The sequence below is a fragment of the Coenobita brevimanus genome, chromosome 33 (assembly GCF_032717465.1).
Source record: "Coenobita brevimanus isolate Jiangsu-jjx chromosome 33, ASM3271746v2, whole genome shotgun sequence".
NCBI classification, from domain to species: Eukaryota; Metazoa; Arthropoda; class Malacostraca; order Decapoda; family Coenobitidae; genus Coenobita; species Coenobita brevimanus.
In genome coordinates, this window is record NC_136986.1 from 41,885,295 (window position 1) to 41,910,626 (window position 25,332).

A 25,332-nucleotide genomic window follows, 5' to 3' on the forward strand; every position below is an offset into this window, starting at 1 on the left:
GCACTGATGGCAAGTCGCACTGGCTGCTAGTTAATGAGCTTACACTGAAAAGTATTAAATACAGTAAAATTTAAATGTACACATTCCGTCATGCCACCGTAAGGGATGCCAGAGTGCTAGTCTCTGAGCCCTATATTCTTATCAGCTTGGGAGGTTTTCTAGCGCCCCTTTTGTAACTGATTTATCATGAATAGTACACTTCTGTATTTTCCTTTATTTTCTGGCCACCCCTTTCTGGATTGCGGTGTCTGGTTACAGCTAGATAGATATAACAATCCTTTTTAATGCTATTTATAAAACACGTTTTTTCCTTTTCAATTCAGTGACTTACTTTTTCATTTTAATGAAATACCTACAGATGATTTTTAGAGATTAAATTCAACTGCAGTGGTGAAGGAATTAACTAACACTACGCCCTCCAGTTAAAAAAATCTCGGGCAGAGGAAAAATCATCTGGAAGTAGCAAGAAAGAAATGAAACATACATCGCTGTACAAGGGGGATAATGCCAACACAGCCTGCATAAATAACATACATGTGGATATGGATTTGCCACACACTGAAATTAACTAAAAAGGAAGAAGTGCTACAGAGTCTCCTACGCTGACAAAAATACAGGTCTCACAAAGCAGTATAGATATGAAAGGCCTGGATTTGTCTCCCATTTCATCAACATGTTCATATCAGGTTCAACTCGCTGGGCAGGTTCAATTTAAGTCACAAGACACAAATCCACACAGTATATTACTATTTTGTGTTAATTTACCTCAGCAAGTTTTTTAAACACTGCACCTGAAGCCAGTAAACACATTTCCTTCCACAATAAAAAATAAATAATTACACTTCTTTCCATGACAGAAAAATAATAATCACTAAAAAAAAAAAAAAAAAAAAAAAAAAAAAAAAAAATCCTCATACGTGATGAAGGCCGACGCCAGGCCACTCGGTTCCTTGACCCACCATGCCCAAGGATGTCGATCTGTACTTTCTCCTTGCTATCTCCTTAGGATAGTATTCAGCTCAGGAGTGACTTCAAACTGGAGGGGTTAGATACAGCCTTAACCCCCACTCCAATGACGTACTTTATATTTTACTCTTCCTGCCGTCAGATAATTTTATTCAGGTTGAGGACAGAAATCAGATTGTGAAGGGGTTAACTATGTCTCTAACTCCTACAGTACTAATGGTCTCCAATGATCATATGGTAATTCCTTGCCCTTACTTGCAGGTGAGGAAGTCATTACAAAACAAACAATATTGGGGTATATTTTGGGATATTTTAACAAAATTTGATGTTAAATAATCTGATTTAACAAAATTTGATGTTAAATAATCTGAAAATACACACTAAGGTATTTGGAGAATGATTTAACAAAGTCTGATATTAAATACTGTGCAATAAGCTGAAAATACACTTTATTTTTAGATGAATGATGTTCTGATAATACACTTTAAGGTATTTAAAATGAGTAGATTCTAAAGGGTGTGATGTATGGCAGGATTACAAGGGGATTTTAGGCAATCACAGCTCAGTTTGGGCTGTGGCATTTTTAGGTGGGTTTTCTTAGTTCGTGGGTATTTCTGTTCCCTAACACCTGAGAAAAACAAGGAATGACCATAAACCCTTTCAAACAGAGAGGTCTTTCCTACACTGAATAAAATCATCAGATACTCTTGCAATGTCCTGATGATTTTAGTCAGCCCAGGATAGTCTTTTCGAACTGAAGGGGTTAGATATCACACTAATAAACCCCTCCAACAAGAGACATCTTTCCTAAGCTGAATACAATTGCCTTATTGAAGCAAAAGTAAATTAATAACGACACCAGGCAGTTGGGTTTAGATGTCAGCCGGAGAGAGGTGGCGTGGTCCTCAGTGTATAGTTTAGTGCAGAATAAAGCCTCAACCACATTATGCAGCTCCAAATGTGCATATTCACACCACCTGGAAGTAAAAACATTACTGTAACTTGCAAGAAGTAGTAAAGTAATGTATCGTTGTCCATACACTCAGTCCTGCCTTAACCCCCCCAAATCACATAGGGGTAGGGGGGTTTTTCAAGAATACTCCCCCAGTATCCCTGCTTGTCGTAAAAGGCGACTAAAAGGGTTGGCGGAGGATTAGTGCCCCTCCCCGGAAAACAACTAACTAAAAAAACAAGCAATAAGCCTCGGACAAGGACTGACCAATAGACGACGACCAAGGACCGGACAAAGGACATGGTTATCGGAATGTGGAATGTAAGGGGAGCGAATGATGAGGTGAAAGAGAGAGACATTGTCCAGATGCTTGCGGGTGTGAAAGTGGATGTATATGGAATAACTGAAACAAAATGGAGAGGAGAAAGTGTGAGGGAATGGGAGTATGGATGGGGTATATGTGTTGGAGTAGGTGAGAATGAGAGGGCAAAGGAAGGAGTATGTATAGTTGTGAGTAAAAGATGAAAGAAGAGCATAAGACAGTATGGATCAGTTGGGTCAAGGATTGTGTGGGTAAAGTTGAAAGTTGGAATACAAATGTGGGTGATTGTGTGTGTGTGTGTATGCGCCAACGCAAGATCGTGCTAGAAGAGTGAGAGAAGAGTTCTGGACAAATGTAGAAGTGTGCATGGAAAAGTTTCGAAGGAATGAGAGAGTGTTTTTGATCGGTGATATGAATGGTAAAGTTGGGAATGTGAAGGTGGATGGAATAGTTGGTGAATGGGGTGTGCCTGCTGAGACAGAGAATGGGAGTGCGTTAGTGGACATTTGTGCTGCGAGGGGGTTGGTGATAGCCAATACCCTCTTCAGGCATAAAATGATCCACAGGTATATATGGCGAGTGATGACAAGGGTGGGTGATGAACTGAATGAAAGGAAGGCAATGATTGAGTATGTGTGTGTGGATGAAAGGATGCGAAGATGTGTAATGGATGCAAGAGCTTATAGAGGCTGGGGAAGTGGACTTTCTGACCACTACTTGGTGGTGGCCAGAATTAGGATTCAAGTAAGATGGAGGAAGAGAGGAAGGGAAAGACGAGGGGAAGGAATAGTTGCAAGGAGAGTGGAAAGGTTACAAGAGGATGAGAAAAAGGTAGAGTATAAGAGAGAAGTGGAGGAACGATTGGGCAAATATGAATTGGAGCAGATGGGAGACGTGGAAGGTGTGTGTAGGATATTTACAGAAGAAGTATGTGCAGCATGTGATGTGGTGTGTGGAAGGAAGAGAAGACGGAAGGGGGTGCAAGGAACAGCTTGGTGGACTGAAGAGGTGAGACAGGCTGTGGCACAAAAGAAGAAAGCATACAATGAATGGATGAGAAATAGGGGCATGGAAGAAGTTGAGAAGCGGAAGAGAGAGTTATATGTAGAAAGAAAGAGAGAGGTGAAATGATTAGTAAGAGAGAGTAAGAAGAAAGTGGATGAGGAATTTGGAAGGAATTTGAGTGCAAAGTGGAGGGACTGTAAGAAAATGTTCTGGAAAGAGGTGAAAAGAGTAAGACAGGGTGGAAGTGAAGTTAGCAGGGGAGTGAAAGATAAAAATGGTAGATTACTAGTGGAGAAGGGAGAAAAAGTGAGCAGATGGAGAGAACACTTTAAGGAATTGTTGAACATAGAGGATGGAAGTAATGCGAGTATAAGTGGCTGGGGAATGGCTGGGAGAAGGAGGGAGGTGAGAAGACAGGAAAAATTCAGTAGGACAGAAGTTGTGGAAGCAATGAAGAAAGTTAAATCAGGGAAAGCCCCAGGAATTGATGGAGTGTGTGGTGAAATGCTGAAGCATGGGGGAGAGATAGTAGTAGAATGGATGTGGAAGATGTGCAGATTGGCCTGGGAGGAAGGTAGAGTCCCGGAGGATTGGAAGTCAGGTATAATTATTCCCTTGTACAAAGGAAAAGGGGAAAAAGAAGTGTGTGGTAATCATAGGGGAATTTGTCTTCTTAGTATAATATGAAAAGTGTATGGTAGGATACTTATTGACAGAGTTAGAGAAAGAACAGAGAAATTAGTCAGAGAAGAACAGGGAGGCTTTAGGAAGGGAAGAGGTTGTGTAGATCAGATATTCATTCTTAGATCTTTAGTGGAAAAGTTTCAAGAGAAGGGAAAGAAGTTGTATGCGGCTTTCATGGATTTGGAGAAAGCATATGACAGGGTGGATAGACAAGGATTGTGGAAAGTGTTAAGAATATATGGAGTAGATGGGAAGTTGTTGAATGCTGTGAAGAGTATGTACGATGGTGCGAACGCTGCAGTGCGTGTGGATGGTGAACTAAGTGAATTTTTCTCTTTGATAGTTGGGTTGAAACAGGGATGTGTCATGTCTCCATGGTTGTTCAATCTGTACATGAATGGGGTAATAAAAGAGGTACAAGGTAGGGTAGTGGATGTTGGAGTGGCCCTGGTGAGAGAGGATAGTGTTTGGAAACTCCCTGTACTGTTGTTTGCAGATGATACTGTGTTGTTGAGTGAAGACGAAGGGGAGCTGCAAGGCTTGGTGGATGAGTTTGGGAGAGTGTGTAAGAAACGGAATCTAAAGGTGAATGTAGGGAAGAGTAAAGTGATGGTCTTTGAGAAAGGTGAAGTCAGTGAATGTACAGTGAGGTTGGATGGTGAGGAATTGGAAAATGTGAGTACGTTTAAGTACCTGGGTAGTGTGATGAGTAAGGATGGAGGTTTGGAGGGTGAAGTGCTTGAAAGGGTACAGCAGGGAAGAAAGGTTGCTGGTTCTTTGAAAGCAGTGATAAGAAACAGGGAAGTGAGCATGGAAGTGAAAAAATTACTACATGACAGTATTGTGATACCAACTCTAACATACGGAAGTGAAGCTTGGACGTTGTTGGAAGGACACAAGTCAAGAGTGAGAGCAGTGGAAATGAGTTATTTAAGAGGAGCCTGTGGAGTCACATGGAGAGAGAGGCTGACGAATGAGGATATAAAGGAGCGTTGTGGTGTGGATGTGGATGTGATAGGAAGTGTTATGAGGAACATACTGAGGTGGTTTGGCCATGTGGAGAGGATGGAGGGTGAAAGACTGACGAAGAGAGTGTATGTGAGTGAGGTGGAGGGGGGAAGAGGGAGGGGGAGGCCGAGGATGAGATGGAGGGATGGGGTGGAGAGGTATATGAGAGAGGGGGGTGTGAGTTGGGAGCAGGGCAGTGAAATGGCGGGGGACAGGGCGATTTGGAGGCGATTTGTTTGTGGCCACCCCAAACGGGATTGAGGCGTCTGGCAATATAGATAGGTAGAGGAGTAACTTAAAAATGATCACCCATATGCACAGGGCTAAAGTAGAACTTTTTTTTTTTTTTAATGCTAGGAAGAAGGAACCAAAGACCACGAGCCCACAATAAGTGTTCCTTCCAAGAGAAAAACAAATTACAAGAGAGACCCAAATTCAAGATCTGGACACACTGCATTTGAAAGACTGGAGATCATAGAAAGCAGGAAATACAGACAGAGGGAGACAGTTCCAGAGTTGACCTGCTGCATAAATGAAGGACTGGGAGTAACGGTTAACTCTTGCATTAGAGAGTTGGACAGAAAAGGGATGAGAGTTTGCTGCTAGACAGGTGCTATGTGCCTGTCGTAGAGGTGGAGGAATGCAAGCACACAGTTCAGAGCAGCAGTGACCATTGAAGTTGCGATAGAAAAGATATAAAGATGCAACAGTGCGGCGAAGAGACAGAGGTTGAAGGGAACGAGTAAGAGGAGGAGAGTTAATGAGACGAAAAGCCTTTGACTCCACCCTATTGAGAAGAGCTCTATGTGGGGAGCCTCCCCATACATAAGAGTTGGGGATAAAGCCCATGTATAGATTCAACAATTGTGCACAGGTATTGAAGGAACGGAGTCGGCTTAGCACATCCAATTTCTTGGAAGCAGATTTTACAAGAGATGTAATATGGTCTTTCCAAGATATGTTCCGAATGAATGAAACCCCAAGCATGTTCAAGGATAATGCAGGATTAAGATGAATATTATTAAACATTAGTGGGTACACCTGTGGATGATTTTGTTGGGTTGACAGGTGTAAAAACTGAGTCTTTGATGCATTAAAAACAACCATATTATTTTTACCCCAGTCAGAGAAGTGAACCAAGTCAGACATTAGGTGTTGCCTTAGCCACATCCCTTGTTTGCTGAAGTAACTGCTGAGATGGTCGTTGCGGGATCCGAATGGAAAGGTGAACAGTGGAGTCATCAGCGTAAGAGCGGACAGGGTTAGATTTACAGCTTAGAAGGTCACTGATGAATAAAAGGAAGAGAGCTGGTGATAGGACAAAGCCCTGAGGAACACCACTGTTGATAGATCTAGGAGAAGAACGATGGCCATCTACAACAGTGGCTATAGAATGACCAGAAAGGAAACTAGAGATGAGGGCACAGATAGAAGGATAGAAACCATAAGAGGGCAGTTTGGAAATAAAAGATTTATGCCAGACTCGATCGAAAGCCTCCGAGATGTCAAGTGCAATGGCAAAACTTTTGCCAAAGTCTCGAAAGGTGGATGACCAGGAGTCTGAAAGGTAGGTGAAGATCGCCAGTGAAGCATCCCTGACGGAACCCATACTGACGATCAGAAAGCAGATTGTGATAAGAAAGATGCTTTAAAATTGTTCCATTAAGAACTGACTCGAAAACTCTTGAGATACAGGATGTTAAAGCAATTGGATGATAGTTAGAGGGTTGGGAATGGTCACCCTTCTTTGGAACTGGCTGAATGAGACCAAACTTCCAGCAAGAAGGAAAGGTACAAGTTGATAGACAAAGGCGAAAGAGTTTGCCTAGGCAGGGTGTAAGGACAGAAGCACAGTTCTTGAGAACAACAGGAGGGACTCCATCAGGCCCATATGCCTTGTTAGTATTGAGGCCTATGACGGTAGAAAATACATCAGCTGAAGAAATTTTAATGTCAGCCACGAGGAAGTCATAGGGGGGAAGTGATGGAGGAACAGCACTGGAATCGTCTAAGGTGGAACTGGAGGAGAAAGTCTGAGCGAAGAGATTTGCTTTATTAGTAGAAGAAATAGCTACAGAACCAACAGAGCAGAAAAGAGGAGGGAAGGATGATGAGGTAAAGTTGTTAGAAAGGTTTTTGGCAAGGTGCCAGAAGGAGCGGGAAGAATTTGAGTTGGAGAGTTGAGAGCATTTACTACAGATGAAATTATTTTTAGCAAAGCAAAGAACAGACTTAGCACGATTCCGGGCAGAAACATAAAAATGATGTGATTCGGGGTTGGGTTGGCTCCAGTGCCTTTTATAGGCCCTCTCCTTGTTGCAGACAGCATTAGAACAAGCGTGATTAAACCAAGGCTTTCTTGCGTTAGACAAAGGAATGTATGCTTCCATGCCCGAGAGAATAACCTCCATAATGAGCAAGGTACACTCAGATGGCTCCCGGCCACTGAAGCAATAATCATTCCAGGGAAAATCAAAGAAGTACTGCCTGAGGGCCTCCCAATCCACAGCTCCAAAGTGCCACAGACGACGTTTCTTTGGAGGGTCCACAGGCCGTACCAGAGCGATAGGACAGGTTAAAGTGATAAGGTTGTGATCGGAGGAGCCCTACGGAGAGAAAAGATTAACAGTGTATGCAGAAGGATTATTTGTAAGGAAGAGATCAAGTATGTTGGAGCTCTCTCCAAGGCAGTCAGGGATATGGGTAGGGTGTAATAGTAGTAGTAGTAGTTCCCAAGGCAGTCCGGCCGAAAAGCCTCGAGTCCCTTAGGAAGGCCATGGCTGAGACCGGGCTTTCCCACAGAGCTCTCAAAGAGTGTATGTTGTGTTGTTGGCGTAGGTGATTGTGTGTAATGCAGTCTTCCATAATGTGCTTAATAATATGGGGTGCTGTTTTGCATCCTGGACAGGCATCAGCGACGGAGTTATCCAGCCTCTTCTGGTAGCTTAAGAGGGCTGGATGGTGCCCACAGCTCAGCCTGGCCAGGTGGACCCTGTCCTCATGAGGGAAATAGGATTCAGAAGGGTGGATGTCAGGAGGCAGTGCATGCAGCTGTGTGTTGTCTTTGAATGACTAAATGGTGCGGCAAGTGATCTGAGCGTGGATATGCTTCTGGAGGCTGGTCTGAGGTGGGTGAGGGGGGACAGATGCTAGTATTTGTGTATGGTATCGTGTGCTGGGTGTTGTTTTGATGTTCCTTGGTGTGGGTGGATGTGCTGCCATGTAATATAGTGGATGTTGTGGGTTTGTGGAGGCTGCAGCAAGAAACTGGGTGCCTCTCATGTCTAGGTGATCCCTGACTTTGAGGACTTTGGTTTCTTGATGTAGGTGGTCTGTGGGTGTAGTGGCTGTGCAGCCTATGATTATTGTTTGTATACTGTGGTGGTGGTTTCTTTGTTGTCTCCGAATGTTGTATGGGCTAGTGACCTCAAGGCATTGAGTCTTGGTGTTATTTTTAATATTTGTGATGTGTTGTTTAAATGACATTGATGTATTGTATGTTACACCAAGGACTTTCTGTGTGTGTGTGTGTGTATGTGTGTGTGTGTGTGTGTGTGTGTGTGTTGTTTATGGTGAGGTGTGGGATGTGACTGTGTTCTGCTGTCCAGTTTGTGAGAAGAGTCACTGTAGATTTGGATGGGGCTATTTTGAGCCTGTTTGTGGTGAACCATTCGTGTAGTGTGTTGAGGTAAGGTTGGATGATGTATGCAGCTGTGTTTGTGTTTTTGTGCGTACATGTAAGTGTTATATCATCGGCATAGGAAGCTATGTGTATCTGTGGTGTGTGGGGTGTGGGTATGTCATGCATGTATAGGTTAAAGAGTGTAGGGGACAAAACAGATCCTTGGGGGATGCCGTTTGTGAAGTTTCTGATGTTAGAATACTGACTGGCAAATGTTACATGTGCACATCTGCCTGCTAAGTAGTTTGCCAGCCATTTTTTTGTGTTATTGTGCATGTTTGTGTTGAGTATTTTGTTTGTGAGGTTGTGGCAGGGGATGGCATCAAAAGCTTTGCTGATGTCTAGTGTGATTAGGAGTGTTCTGTGTGGTGGCCTGGCTGAATTCATGCCACCGAAAACTCTCTGCGTAAGGTCTGTGAGAAGGGTGTTTGTGGAGTGTAGTGGCCTAAAGCCATGTTGTGATTGGGCTAGGGGAATGTGAGGTGTGACTAGTTGTAATACCAGTCATTCAGTGACGTTAGTGGGGGTGCAGAGGAATGTAATGGAGCGGTGTGAGGAGGGTAACGTCACAACGTGGGGTCTTTGTTGGGTTTAAGGATAGAGATGATAATGCCATGCTTCCAGATGTTGGGTATTATGTTGTGTGAGTAGCTGTAGTTTGATATGTTGGTGTATGCTTGTATGTCTTGTGGTCCAAGATGTTTAAGGTGAATGTTGCTTATGTTGTCTGGTCCACAGGCAGATCAGTGGTTAAGGTTGTTAATGATGTGTTTCATTTGGTTGTAAGTGAAAGGTGCGTAGTCTGGGTCTGTGGCGAACTGTCTCTTACGTCGGATGATATGTCGGTCTTCGGGATGGGGGTTTAGATGGCTGACTTGTGAAAAGTGATGGATGGGAGTGTTTGCTTGTTGTTTGTTTGAGGGTATGGTGTCTGTTGTTGTGATGGCAGTGTGTGATTGTGTGGTGTTGTACAAGCTGCTCAAGGTCATTAAGGATAGAAAAGATGTTGGCTTGTTCACCAGGTGGATCAGTGAAAGGAGGGGAAAATGCTACTTTAGCCCACATTCTGCAATAATGTATATCCCTTGCTGCCCAGTGGCTAAATGAAACATACATCACTTCATGCTAACAGCAGAAATTTTCATGCCTTGTTCTGGTGCTCATTGGTGACATCACATAGAGGTACTGCAAGGTTTGAAGATCCTAACCCCTGCAAATTTTAAAAGATATACTGTACCATTCTACCAAAATACAGTATGTGAACTTGTACAAAGCTAAACATCAGCCAACATACCTGAACATACAGATGGAGAAAAAAGGAGACAGGTACATTTACGCCTTATCAACATCTGGCTTTATATTCTCCTCGCGTGGCTTTGCTCCACCAAATATACTGTTGGTCTGTGAAGTCTCCGCAATCTGGTTCACCGGGTCCTTTTTGGTCCTTGGTAGCAGTTTTAGTCGTGGTCTCTGCGACAGTTCCTCTGAAATTACACAATGTGCTAGGTCACCATAATTATCATCATTACCACCACCATCATTACACCTCTAATATTACAAATCAACAAGTGACTATGGCCATTTTAATCACAAGTATATATGGATAGTGTAAGCCTTTGTTGTTTATCCCCTTTCCTGACATTCTGGTCAATTCAACTTGCTTAGTATCAAGCCAACTGATCTTACATTGTGCATGACCAATTCACTTTGCAAATTATCTTTACCCTATCAGCTATACCCATTCCAGTATAACTATTTTAAACCTACTAGCCCTTTATAATGAGAGCCAAGCAGCACTAAAGATTAAACAAGAATAAGATGATAGTCACACAGCAGTGCTATAGAAAAGATGCATACTCTGCTCTTGGAGCTGTATCGAGATTAATTCAAAAATATGATGCTGGTAATGAAGTGAAGTGAATAGGATACAAAGCTGTAGTACTGTTTCACTCTACCACTGAGCTACCAGACAAAGCCACAAAAGGACGCAAATCTCCAAGTTAGGGTGGATGACCTATAACTCACCCGGGTCTGGCTCTCTGAACTCGTCAAAGTTGCGGGACCGGTCGCTGTCCCTGCGGTCCCGTCTAGGGTATCCGTCACCACGCCCTCCTGGTCCACCTCCACCTGGCCTGGCTCCTCTACCTGCATAACCGCCCCGCTCACCACTACCCCGATCATCAAAGCCACCACCACCGCCGCCGCCGCCATATCTCCCACCACCTGGAGCTCCACTACTATAACCACCTCGACCACCACGGTTCCCTCGATCATCCTCTCTTCTGTACCGACCTGGTGGGAAACAAAGCGTATCACTGTTGTTACCTGGCATTTTTTTTTTTTTTCCCTCTCTATTAACTCATAAAATGGGCCACACTGTACAAGCCACAGGAGGCTTCATAACATCTCTTCCCCAGAGGTTTCTTTTGCCTATTTCAATATTCTTTATTACATTATTTACTTAATCTAATCTAATTTAGAAATGACTCCATGTTTCCTCTCAAGAAAACCTTTTACTGGGGTTAGCCATGGTACAGCTGATGTTCTCTATGGATTGGAAACTAAAACAAATGCCAGAACCAGACAATTTCTTCCAAACAGGTGCTGGAAGCTGCTGGTAAAAAAGAAATTTGCAATGCGAAATAAAATTTTTAACAATGTCAGAGTCTCAGCTTGAACTCTACAGTATGTACTATGCGTCACAAAAAGTACTGGTGCACAGGGGGTGTCCAATGCCTACCGAAAGCATTTGAACATCATCTCACTGTGTATTAACAACGTCCGTTTTTATAAACATAACATCTGGTATATGTTTGCATGAGGATATTGCAAGTTGGTGATATACAGTATGACACCCTCTGACATCAGGGCTACCAAATGTGTGGTATGTCGGACATTAAAACAGTTTTTCAGTGACCAATGTTCAGTGTTCCCAAATGTTTCACACACATCATGCACTGAAACTTTTGTGACCCATAGTACAGTTACTCAGAAGATGGATCGGCAGGTGCCTGTACTTGAGGTTGAATGTTCTTTGCCTAAGAGTGAAGACTGTGTGGCTGGTTACTTAGCTAGTGGCTACATTTCACTCTCATAGTAATGCCTCCCATAACCGATGGCTGCAATTCATCTACTACCTACTGATTAAATATTAACCTTATTTACATCAGTGACATGCAAGCCTTTCAAGATGCAAAACAGTTGATGAAACAGTTCTATGAAATCTCCATAGCTGCTAGGAACACAATCCAATGATATATAGAATACCCTCATGATAAGCAACCCCCCCACCCCCCTTTTCTATTAAGTCCTCAGTAAATGAAAAATACACACTGAACTTCCACTGCTACCTAGAGTTGATCCATCAGTTTTCCTCAGTTTACAGAGATTATATCTATCATTGAATCCTTTTTGCCACATCAGGAGTCTAGGGCTAAGCTATCAAGTTCTGATATTTAGGGTGAGAGTGACCAGCCTTACTTGAACCTGAAAGGTTTTCTGTGGGCAGTAAACCTAACCATTCCTTGCACATAAACCCTTCTGGGGTAACTTTTTGAAAGAGGCATTCTCAAGACCCTGTCAGGCACTGTAAACAATGTTTTCACTTTCCCCTAAGGTCATCTGACTTACTTCCATAGTCATCAGGTCCATCTCGCCTTCCCCTAAAGTCATTCATGTCCCCACCCCCTCTGCCACCCCCCCGACCACCTCTGCCACGTCCTCGGTCAAACCCGCCACCTCGGTCACCTCGCCTTGACTCTGGAAAGCAAAACTACATTGGGATTCACTATATAATAACAGCAACCACAGAAAATATCACCACCACCATCATCATCATCCCACACAATAACAGCTACTACCCACAATATCTCCATCATTATCCAAACCTCTCTTTCCTGACTTGTAATGCTCTCACTCTGTAACTCAACACCCACAAGGTTTTCAATCAGTGTCTGGTTCCCTGGAACCAATTAAAGCACTGATTCTCCCCATAAAGACCTATTTCTTAATACCCTGTAAGGCAAATTTAAGGTCTATCTATAAAATGTGAGAGGTGGAAATGCTAAGATAAGAAACTGGAAGACAATTAGCTGAGTAGTACAGAGTGACACATTGAGAAATGTTCACTTACTGTAAGGGACTGAGGAAAGAAGGTAAGATATATTTCATTTATTTAAAGAACATTAATCCCTTGAATCACATACTGTAGGTCATGTCTTGTTCTTGGTACTACCAGAAAATTATATTAAAATTAGAAGTGACTTGTCAAACAGAAGGGGCTAAACACATATAGCCTTCTCCTCCTTTAACTGCTAAACATCATTTCAAAGCTGAATATCATCTGAAGGAAGCTAGCAGAAATAACCAGTACCATACTGCATAACTGTACAAGTAGTGAAGGTCTTCAGCCATCCATCCATCATCTAATCCTACGTTGCCCCATGAGGAGCGTAGGAACCCCAGTCTAGGCAATTGGTCCTGACATTTAAGATGAGAGTGACCATCCTCACTCATCCCTGAGTGGCATTACGTGAACAATAAACCCCAACCACCCCTAGAAATATTAGAAACTCATCCTGACCATTTTCCTCCCTAAGGATGAGGTAAAGTAGGGTCCAAAAAACCAGGAGAAAGATGAAGAAGTTAAGACAATAATGGAGGAAAAGAAGTGGCTAGAGTGGATACAGGACAGGGGTTCAAATTGAAGTAAGAACTGAATATACTGAGAGCAAGAAGCATGTAAAGAGACTAGTGGAGAGGAAAAAGGAGGAGGTAAAAGATGGTCTTGGAAGAAAAATGAATGCAAATAACACTGAAAATAGTAAGTTATTCTGGAAGGACTTGTGGAAATGTAGAGGTGACAGTGGAAAGAACTGAGAAAATGTGAACGATGTAAGTGGCAGATTATTAACCTACTGGGATGAAGTAAGGACCAGATGGAAAGGATATTTTGAAAGCCTGATGAATGGGAATGATGAGAGCAGAGCGGCTGTAAACACAATTGGTTCTGGGGATGTGCAGAGAAGGAATCCAGTGCCAGGAAACATGACACTCACAGAAATGAAGAACACTGTGAAACTGCTGAAAATGAGAAAGCAGCTAATGTTGATCAGGCGTATGCAGACATAATTAAGTGTAGTGGAGAGAGGGGAATGAAGTGCTTGTTGGAAATACGCAAGATGGCATGGATGAGTGAAACTGTGCCAGTACAGTGGAAAAAGGCTGTGACCGTACCCCTCCACAAAAATAAAGCAGAGCAAAGTGAGTGCAAGATTATCATGGCATAAGTCTACTGAGGGTTATAGGGAAGGTAAATGAAGAATTATTATAAAGAAAGTATGAGAGATATCAGAATTCCTAGTAAGTGATAAACAGAGTGGCTTTAGGAGTGGCAGAGGATGTGTGGATCATATATTTGCAGTGAGACAGATGGTGGAGAGGGCTTCTGAGAAGGACTAAGGCATTTATGGAATTTAAGGATCTGGAAAAAGCATACAACAAAGTAGACAGAGAAGAACTGTAGAAGGTTTTGCGCATGTACGGTGTAGATGGTAAGCTGCTAGGTGCCGTTAAGAGTTTCTACAATGTTAGAGGGGCACATGTAAGGGTAAACGGGCAACTACAGTAAATACAGTAAACGGTTCATGATCAATGTGGGAGCACGACAAGGTTGTGTGATGTCCCCATGGTTATTCAATATATATATGGATGGGATGATGAGAGAAGTAAAAACATGTGTAATGGAGAGAGGGATGGCACTGGTAATAAATGGTGAAGGATGGAATATCTCAAATTGATGTATGCTGATGATGCAGTACTATGATACTGTACTTGCAAATACCGGACAAGAGCTTGGTAGACTACTGGAGTTTTATGGATGTCTGAGAGCATCGTGCCTTCGGAGTAAATGCAGAAAAGAATAAAGTGATGGTTATTCAGAGAGAAGGTGGCTCCCAGTGTGATGTTACAGTGAATGGAAAGAGACTGCAAGTGGTATGAGAGTTCAAATACCTGGGTACAGTGATAGAAAAAAAGAGGAAAATGTGCAAAAGTAATGGAAAGCAGAGTGACACAAGGAAGGAAAGTACTATGAAGGCCTTGATAAGAAACAGAAGCTTCAGTGCTGCAGCTGCCTAAGGCTTACATGATGGAGTGTTAGTACCAACTGTTGCATACATGTGTGAGACTGTGGTGTGGCATGAAAATGAAAAGTCAAGAGTAAGAGCAGTGGAGATGGGACTGTGGAACATAAGTGGAGTGCAAAGCGTGGACTGGATACGGAATAATTTGATTTGTGAAAGATGCAGAGTTAGGAAATCTGTGGACACCAGAATCGAAGAGTGTACAGAGACGATATGGTCATTTGGAGAGAATGGATGACAATGGAGTGGTGAAAAATGTATATCTGAACAAATCTGACGGAGGGAGGAGGTAAGACTGGCCAAGGAGAAGGTGGAGGGATATGGTGGATGACTGTGTGGGGAAGTGAGATATGGAAGTTGGTGAGGCTATGGGCTGACAGGAGATCGAGCTGACTAGATGAATATTGTGAGCAGAAGCGCATGACCAGGGGTTTGGCACCCCTTTTTAACATGACAGTATTCGGACTGACTATCAGATAGGTACAAGTGAAGCTCCAGTAAATGGTGATGCCTTTTGGCCTATCAGATAGAACCAGGGCCCGTATGCATAAAAGGTCCTGGGACCTAGGAATTAGTCGCAAGTCGCAGGAACTGATCCCAAGTCGCAGGACTTGTTTATAAACGCTCCCACGTCCTAGGACTGGTCCTAAGACACGGAGATTTTAGGTGTAGCCAGGGAGGTGACTTACGACTTGGGAATATTCCTAGGATCTGAAAACTGAACAACAACAAGCTCCGAGGTGTCAGCAGAGAACTTTTCGCCCATGTAGGGACGTGTTGAATGAATTAAGTGATGCAGAACTGATAAGCAGATACCGTTTGGATCGTGCAGGAATTATTTTTGTTACTGACTTGGTAAGAGATGTCCTGCAAAGTCCATCTGAGAGGAACCAGGCACTTACCCCGGAGATGAAAGTGATCATTTTGTTGAGACATTTGGCCACAGGTAAAATGCAACTATGCAGCAGTGATGATTTGGGACCCTCACAGCCTACAGTCAGCAGAGTTATCTCACAGACATTAAATGCGTTCTACAGACGTGAAATAATGTGTAGATTCTTGAAGTTCCCCACAGACCCCCAAGAACTACAAAGGAAAAAAATCGAATTTATGGAGATTGCTGGCTTCCCCAGGGTGGTTGGAGCAATTGATGGGACACATGAGAGAATAATAGCCCCAAAAGAGTTTGAAGAAGAATATGTGAACAGAAAGCGGTATCATAGCATTAATGTACAAGTTGTTTTTGATGCCAAGTACAGAATTATTAACTGTTTGGCCAAGTGGCCAGGGTCAGTGCATGATGCTAGGATACTCAATGAAAGTGGACTTAAAAGAATGTTTGAAAACCGAGAGGTTCCACCGGGGTGCATTCTTCTAGGAGGTTGAATGCTCCCGCGCCGTCTGTATGTTTACAATACACGATAGCCTAGCGTCCACAGAAAAAAGAAAATATAACTGGAAAATAGATACTTACATTCATCAAGAAATCCACCTACATTATTTCTATAATCATTTTGTGACTTAGAGTATTTTACTAAATAATATATCTCTCTATCTTGGCCAAAAACTGCATTTTCGGAAAAAAATATTGCTACAGTTAGCACTTTTCCTAAGTCTGGGACTTCGGAAAATTCCTGGGTAGGAATTGCCATGTACGTTCTAGGTAGTGCTTATGAATCGATTCCCAAGACACGGTCCCAGCTGAGAGCAGTTCTTAGGACTTTCCTAGGAACGTTTTTGAATAGGGGCACAGGAGTCCATGGGCATGAATGGTAAGTGAATGTAAGTGTGGCCCATTGAACTGGGAAGACTTTGGCTGTCTGGATGCTGCTACTCCTCACCCAGCCGTAGAGTGGGAAAAGTCCGGATGTGATGATGATAAAAAAATAAATTCAGTGAATAGAGTATCACACTCAATCACACACCGTTCAAGCCTTTGGAATCCTGGCTCCACCTCAGACATTAAGATCTCTCTCTCTCTCTCTCTCTCTCTCTCTCTTTTTTTTTTTTTTTTTTTTTTTTTTTTTTTTTTTTTTTGAGGAGGTTAACTTCATAGGTAATATGAAACAAACACATTGATAAAAAAAATAAATAATTACATGCTGTAACCTACCTGCTATATCAACTCTGATGTTTTTATCTACAAACAGAGCGCCATCAAAGGCCAAGGCATCCTCTAAACTTTGGACGTCCTCAAATTCCACATAGCAGAATCCCTTGAATTTTCCAGTGTCATTATCAAATACCAATCTTACAGACCGCACCTGAAATAACAAACATGATTGTCAAATGTGCCACTTTAACTGCAAGACAACAAATTATCACTATTCTAATCATGGTTCATATTTATTTCAGATGGAAAATTTCACATGGTGGTAACAATATAACCAAACCTCTGCTTCCCAGTTGAAGAGTTACAAATGCCCCTTAAATTCCTCCCTATGCCCTGAAAAGTGGATGGTGGACTGCATGAGGAGTAACTTCAGTCTGCATCCCACCAGACTCAAACTGCTGAGCCTGGCACCAGAACAACATTATTTCAAAGCACTGGACATGACCCGAAATGGGACAAGTTTAGAAAAGCCAAAGCTAACATGACTGCCCTTTTACGATCAATAAAAAGTTATGAAATTACACTGAGACAAGCCTAATGAATTCCTGTATTCCAGGAAACCATTTACAATTTTGGGTGGTAACCATATAACCAATAATGGGATGCAGTGGAGCCTATGGTGCCCCTGTTACCTTGGTAGAGGGACACAAATGTGGTACTGGTATCCATCCAGGAACCAAACCTCCACACTATTCCTTGCAACCTCAAATGTGGTGTGGTACTGTCAGCCACAAGAGAACATCAGTTTACTACACAGGACAACTCTGCAGGGGCTGTTATTTGGCTGCAGTTGATGGGTCTGCCCAGCCAGACAGACTGGAGTAGATCAACAACAACACACAAAATTATTATGCAATATCTTTTGATGCTTCTTTATACTATTGTGCCATATCCAGATTACTTTGTTAAGTTTAGGAAACTTTTCAAACTTGATTGGTAGATATAGCTTTCTCTGACCCCTTCATTGGAGATGATCTCCCATCTGGAGGTAGGAAGAATAAGAATCACTAGAATATAATGAAGCCATCTAGAGGAAGCAAGAGAAACCAATGAAATGGCACTGGATCCAAGAGGTTACAATATCCAAATACGATACCGCACAGCAATTAGTCTGCATACCACTACTACCTACAGCCGGACATCTTAATCCCATAAGGGGTCATCACAAACAAAGCACCTTCATATCACCCAGTCCTCTGCAGTTTGGCTGCCCTCAACCAAACTCATTTTCTTCACTCTGTCAAGTACATGTTCCAAATTTATCAGAATTTTTCAATATAACTCAATGTAACTGGGGAAAGTGGACAAATTTTACTAGCAGCAAAGGAACTTTAAAGGCAATATTTCTGCAATTTATTATGCAATGAAACGATATATGGAAATCAGGCAACATATAAATGTAGCTGTGGCATTAAAGACTTTCAGGACTAGTGTACTGTTTACAGCACTAAAAAATGTACAATGCAGTAAGTGTAGCTTTCTACCTACCCTCTGCTCCTTGAAGACCTGGTCAATATCTCCTTGAACGATACCCTGTGGGAGGTTGCCAACGAATGCTGTGTATGGGGGCTCTGTGGGCAGGGCCTTACGAGTGCGCTGACCACCACCATATCCTCGGCTGCTATCATTGTATCGTCCGCCGCCACCACCACCTCCACTGTTGCCATCATGAATGATTCTGCCACAAGAGAGGAGCATTTGTTTAGTACAACAGAGTAGTCTTTAAACAGACACTTAGGGAAATCAACCCATCCCATGTACAGAAATATATAGCATTTTTACATTTCTGTTTTTCTTTTATTTTTTTTTGGGTCTTACTGGTGCCCCTTTTAACGTGGCAGCATCCAGATTGACTCAATCGGATACATTTATGTAAAGCTACAGCAAGTGGCAAATGTTTTTGGTGTATCCGATACAGCCAGGATTCCAGGGGCTTGAATGATGAGTGAATGGAAGCATGGCCCATTGGGCTGGGCAAACTTGGGCTGTCTGGACATTGCTACTCCTCATCCTGCCCTTGGGTGGGAAAGGAGGTCCCAGTGATGATGATGATGGGTCTTACTGGTTCATGGAGAATGTTATGAAGTTAAGCATTTTTCCACAAGCCTCAACCCCTCCCTCAAAAAAAAAATAAAAAAATAAAAAAAATAAAAAAATAAAATAATAATAATATTCCTGTTGTGTATGTATATGGGTATGCTTAAATAGGGGAATACAAATTTTCAGATCAATATCAACTGAAGTTTTGCAGTAATAAAAATGTATGATATTCAAATTTAACTGGTCTGATCCACTCAACCCTAAGAATAATGCCATGTCTTCCCTTAAGGAATACCTGTACTGGGGTTGGCCATGATGCAGCTGATGTTTTCTATGGACTGCAAGGCTAAACAGAGCTAACTGCTTCCCTACAGTTGCTGGGAACTGTTGGGAAAATGAAATCTGAGACGCATAAGATCTCTAACAGCCATGTAAATCTGAACGAACTCCTATGCATCACAATTACATACGAAAAATAAATAAATCTTCATGCTTTATTACCATACACATAAACTGACCTAAAGCAATGCATCAGCAACCTTTAAAGTGGTCCTTTAATATATGGCAATTTCATTATGAGGACAAAAAACTTAGGTGCTGATCACCCTACAAGGTCCAAGTTAAGTCCTCAAGCATGGGTCATGATACCTATACATGGTTTTCTTCTATATGTATTTTTTATAATTGATTTTCAGGTATAAATCAATCTAAAGCTGTACTGTACATAAAAAATCTTTCTAATTCTCTAATGGTTGGGTTAACTCTAGCATTCTATTCCACCTACCATTAGGGGATTGTGTTCAGTTCTTGCCACTGATTCTGCTGTATTATGGGGATTACTGTAATAAACTGTAAAACCATATACAATACAGTACTATGGAAAGGTAATTACTTTTTTACACTTACCAGTATTAGATGATACACAGTAGAAGTTGGAGGGATGATGAGACGATGAAATCCATCACAATATGAAATACAATAAACATATTTTAGTATAACAAATATCTACTACAAGAAGACAAATGGAGACATAAAATACAAATGTAATATATCTCTATTTTATGTGCTGCTGGTTTTTCCTTGAAGGATTGTAATTCTAATTCTTCAACCTGCTGAGCTAATTAAAACTGCCTACCATGACGTGGCTTAAGGAAGAAAGGAATTTAGCAGAAAGCACATCCTTGGGCTGAAAGGTATAATGTCTTCTTCTCCCCTTGTCTCATTCGCTCTCTTCTCCCCCTTCTCTCATTCACTCTCTTCTCCCCCTTCTCTCATTCACTCTCTTCCCCCCTTCTCTCATTCACTCTCTTCCCCCCTTCTCTCATTCAGTCTCTGTCCCCCCTTCTCTCATTCAGTCTCTTTCCCCCTTCTCTCATTCACTCTCTTCCCCCCTTCTCTCATTCACTCTCTTTCCCCCCTTCTCTCATTCACTCTCTTTCCCCCTTCTCTCATTCACTCTCTGTCCCCCCTTCTCTCATTCACTCTCTTTCCCCCATTCTCTCATTCAGTCTCTTTCCCTCCTCTCATTCACTCTCTTTCCCCCTGTCTATTATTCACTCTCTCTCATATACAGCTGTAATATACTGGGTATATTAAACAGCTGAGGGTGGCCCAGTCTGATAGTTGTGGTATGTGGTACAGTACTAATGAGAAGCAGCAGTTTCTAGATGCACAACTTCAGTTTTCCTTTGCAAACATGAAGTATTCTGCAGTATTAAATGATTACTGTTCAGTACTGCAATTAAGGCTGGTTAACACGAGTTAAATCGTGGCCACTTTTTTTGCCGGGATAGGGAGACCATGTCAGTCTTTTTTAGCCAAAATCAGGAGACAGAGGCCCGGCTGATTAAAATGGTAGCACCAAGCAGGGTAATGCACTGGGAACAAAGACAAATACAACATCTTGTGTGTTTACTCTCACTTTAACATTCGTTCCAGTTTGGGTGTATCTGGTATGAGAATGAGTATAAAAGTATGATTATATGAGATAAAGGTATACATAAGGGATCTTATACATGATTTTATGCTTAAGAAAATTTATGCAATTGGCCCCTGGAGCCACCGGAAAGCTGTGTGACAGTAAAGGCCGGTTCACATGAACTAAATCGCAGCCGTGAGGGTTCATCTTGAAGTAGGCATGGCGTATGAGCAAAGGCTGCGCACCTAGTACAAGTATGATGGTCCATCTTCGTCAACACTGTTGCTGTGTTCCAGCCTCTGCATTCTCCGTACGTTTGAACACCTTTCCAGAAGAAATGCTGAAATTGGCACTCCCTTCCCCACAATCAGCAAAAAAATGGCCACAATTTAGCCCATGCGAACCGGCCTTTATTCACTGTTTATTCATTATCATATCAACATCACTGACATTTAACCCGCCCCATCCCGACCACTTTTCCACCACTGACTCCCCCCAATCCCGACCATTTTTGGATTTTTTTTTTTTTTTGGCTCAAATCTCCGCTTTTGGTGAGAAACATCGAAAAATCAGAGAGAAATTGCTCACCTGAGGTTTAAAATACTCGAAACAGGTAGCAGTACCTCCTCACCTTACTGTGTTTTCTATCAGGCTGGCTCCAAAGAAAACGAGTTTTATGGGAGTGTAATCATTCCACACCACTCATAAATGGTATTCATTCATTTATTGGTACGAATTTATATGTAGTACAAGAGTATATTGGTTTTCACACAGTAATATAGGCATTATAAGCATTGTTTCACTCATGAAACACATCAACATACCTGACCATTTTTGGCGACATTACCTGATCATCATTTCTGACTGTTTCTTCCTCTAATGCTATATAAAGTTTGTCCTCCACATTGTCATCGATTGGGGAATCACTCTAGCCCTGAATTTCGTACCATGGCATGACATGGCTTTACTGGCCAGGTCACTGGTAACTGGTGAATTACTGAGACAATGGCGTGCTGGGGGGGGGAGGTCATGCTGGGTAAGGCATTGTCCCTGCCTGGCATCTTGTACAGGAAGGTGTCCCGTGTATATGTACCAAAAATCACTCGCAAAAATTGAAAATTGTGCAAATTAGGGACCTTGCAATTGATTCGCGTTTATGAACGTCAACGGGATTGGCAGTGACAAAAACACGTGGACGTTAATTCATGTCGACGGGAAGCCGCAGGTTAAGGACACACACACACACACACACACACACACCCACACAATGTTAACTACTTCTCAACAAAGATCAACTTACTACATCAGGCACTGTGCTGTATTCATAAAACTTCAGTATAACTACCAAACACTTCAAAACCACACTACTGTGAAATGCAACAAATCAAAATTACAGTATTTCTTATGATTCACTGTTAATGCTCATTATTCAAGAACTGGCTAAGATCCTTGGTGAATGTGGGTCTGAACAAGTGTTGAATGATTACCACAGCTGAATGCAGTTCAAGAGTATACAGTTATCATTTACAATACCACACTCCAAGGTAATTCTAAACAGTAATGCATGCAGTTCTTAAAATGTTTGCTTAAATTTCTTCAACCCAAATTTTCCAACAAGATGAGCTCTGAAGTGAAGAAATCAAGTTTATGCATATTCCTCACAGAATATGAGGATAACTGCAGTGGGGTCTATGGACAATGCTAGATGGCGCCAGTAAGAGAGTGACTAAGACTACAAGGATGACACACTCAATTGCCCCCCTCCCCATAAAAAGGGGTGGGGGTAAAGAAAAGGCTGAGGTTCCATCTGATTTTGTACGTTGAGTACACCGCTTCCCGTCCGATCAGCGAAGTTAAGCAAGGTTGGGTCTGGTTAGTACTTGGATGGGTGACCGCCTGGGAACACCAGATGCTGTTGGCATCCCTACGTGCCAAGTGGGGTTGGTGGAGGATTAGTGCCCCTCCCTGTAAAACAATTAACTCTAAGCCCTTGACCACCCCGTTTGGGATACATGGCGTCTGGCAATGAATGAATGAATTATACACTGTACTTCAATGTCCTCTAAAACTTAGGAATAGCACACAATAAATATGCAAACATAACAGCACTTTCTTTTTTCTGTACATTAGGCATACATAAGTTAAAATTACATGAATGTTACATCCCACAACTAAAGGCTGGAAATAATTCTAAACATTAGGACCACACAAACTGGCATTATTTTAATTTAAACTCACAATCAAACCTCTATATTTAGCTATATTTATATCTTGTCAGTAGGAGCACCATTTCTTCTGCAACATCTCCATTGGAAGTCAATAATAATGGAGACAGTTTAACAATTTTTAACCTAGCTACCTGGAACCAGGGCAAGTCATATGATGTACTCTAGCCAATCATGCGGTGTTACCTGGCAACTGTTAAGCCACGACCTCTGTGAGCTGCAAGTGCGCTCCCATTCCTGCTTGTTATTTTAGGAATGTGAGGCTGATGACTTAGGTACAGCTGGAGTTTGTTTTGGTTAGGATTGGATTACTTTGGGTCTTGGTTAGGTACAGTAGGCATCTGGGATGGTTAATGCCAGAAATGGTTTGTAATTCAGTCAGAAAGGAGGGGGTGTACCTCAGAAACTGATTGTTTCCAAAATGGAGCAAATCACAGTCAAAAGAATGAAAAAAATATAGGTTTATCACTAAGTTGGGTATGGACCAAGACAAGAAAATTACCCTCAGATGTTTTACAAAGGTAAAGCAACTTACATTTGATGAATCCAAATCATGATAATTTTCTTATACTAATGTCAATTTTAATATGATAAACAAAAAAATTGGTAATAAAAAAAACAAACAAAAACAGGATGCATAACATTGCATTCTAATTATACTGTACTGGTCTGCACGAGTTAAAGACAAATAAAATTAGTAATTATCACACAAAAACTGTTTCCTTGCATAACAAGAAGAGGTGGTAACTGCTGTACCAGTTGTCGTCAAAACTTAGAGGGTGTCAAAAAGTTTAACAATATGGTAAATACTCACAAACATACCACATCAGTCCCACCACCCAGGACCCATACTACCGTAGCTTCTACCCCAATGACTCTAACCAACAAGGTGCTCTAAATAATCCACAGCAATTATTTAGCTCCAGTATGGTGGAACACATGGGGAGTTAGGATAGCTATGTCCTCAAAACTAACAGTGTATGGACAACTTTTGAGAATCTGTTAAATACCTACAGCCACTCCACCATGCCTGTCTTCTAGTACAATTACATCCATGCCCACGCACGCCTCCATTCATAAGCAATGAACCCCCGAGGTACTCTAAATATCCCCTGTGGCCTCAAAACTGATAAGGTGTCTTGCAAGTTTGACAATCTGGTAAATGCCCAAAACTACATTACCTAGCCCGCTCGTACGTAAAATAATCACACTACCTTCCACTCTCGGCAATTTACCCGTAGCGAGATTCTGATTAATCCACGGAACATGCCAAGTTCCTGCAAGAACGAACACACGGAGTTCTGCTCGTGCAGAATGAGGGTGTTCGAGGCGCCAAGAATACACAAATCTTTTCAACTCAATATTTCCCTTCTCTAGAATGGAACACCACTTGAAAACCCAATTCCTAGTTGACGCAAGTAATCGCGCCTGTGAAGCACCACGAGTCATGATCTATAATCCCAAAGATAATCTACGGTCGGCCAAAATATTCAATCTTACCGGGAATACTGATCATCATAGAAACCTGCCATGTTGGTTTCAAGTGAATGGTCGTGGCGAGAGTAAGTGAAAGAATGCAACATGGAAAGTAGTTCTTTTTTGCCTCGGAATAATTTCGGAGTAATAGGTGTGCACGATATCATCAGAGTGTTTTGACTGAGGAAAGGATGGAGAAAATAAGGTTATTCTGCCTGGTGCGATTGTTATAGAAGAAACGTAAACAAAATCATCGACCACTTCGGCCATGAATCAGCATGGCGCTCGCTTGTTTGAGTGCTAAACAGATGCTGTGCTATCATTACCTCCAAAGATAACGCACGTGCTACTAATATTATCCTAACTTTTTTACTCATTAGAAATGAAGTTCGCGGGGAGTATTTGCATATCCTTAACTTCCTATATATTGTTAATGACTAGTATGAGTGTTTGATAAGGATACATTGCCTTCACCTTGAGAGAACGTTGATATCCAAGGTTGTCACTTTTGAAGTTTCTGAAGCTAAATAATAACCACTCAAAGAAAAGAGATCGTTCCAAACTATAAACAATAGCATCATATATTTATTTATGGCTAGAGAGCGCTAGATGTCTTTATTTACCAAATAATTCTTTACTTCCGGGTTGTATGCATACCACTGCATGACTTTTGCGGAAGGATGTGTATGGCAAGATCCATCACCTTTTGTTGTATATGCACTTTCTATACATTTACAACAATAAACACTTCAATCATTCAGTTTAAAGCCCCGCGTTTCCCTTCACCACGATGATGTG

The 25,332-nt window shown here is 41.9% G+C and overlaps 1 protein-coding gene and 1 pseudogene across 1 annotated transcript; one reads left to right on the forward strand and one right to left on the reverse strand.

Moving 5' to 3' along the window:
• Positions 1–1,335: 1,335 nt before the first annotated feature.
• LOC145395746 (eukaryotic translation initiation factor 4H-like) lies at positions 1,336–24,590 on the reverse strand. The gene is made up of 7 exons (XM_080269284.1): positions 24,559–24,590; positions 18,364–18,532; positions 16,876–17,026; positions 12,250–12,378; positions 10,645–10,911; positions 9,914–10,103; positions 1,336–1,943 (listed from the first exon to the last, which is right to left on the reverse strand). The coding sequence occupies exons 1-6, from the start codon at positions 24,588–24,590 to the stop codon at positions 9,952–9,954; spliced, it is 900 nt and encodes a 299-aa protein (XP_080125410.1). The 3' UTR covers positions 1,336–1,943; positions 9,914–9,951.
• LOC145395942 (5S ribosomal RNA) lies at positions 22,636–22,754 on the forward strand (annotated as a pseudogene).
• Positions 24,591–25,332: the final 742 nt, after the last annotated feature.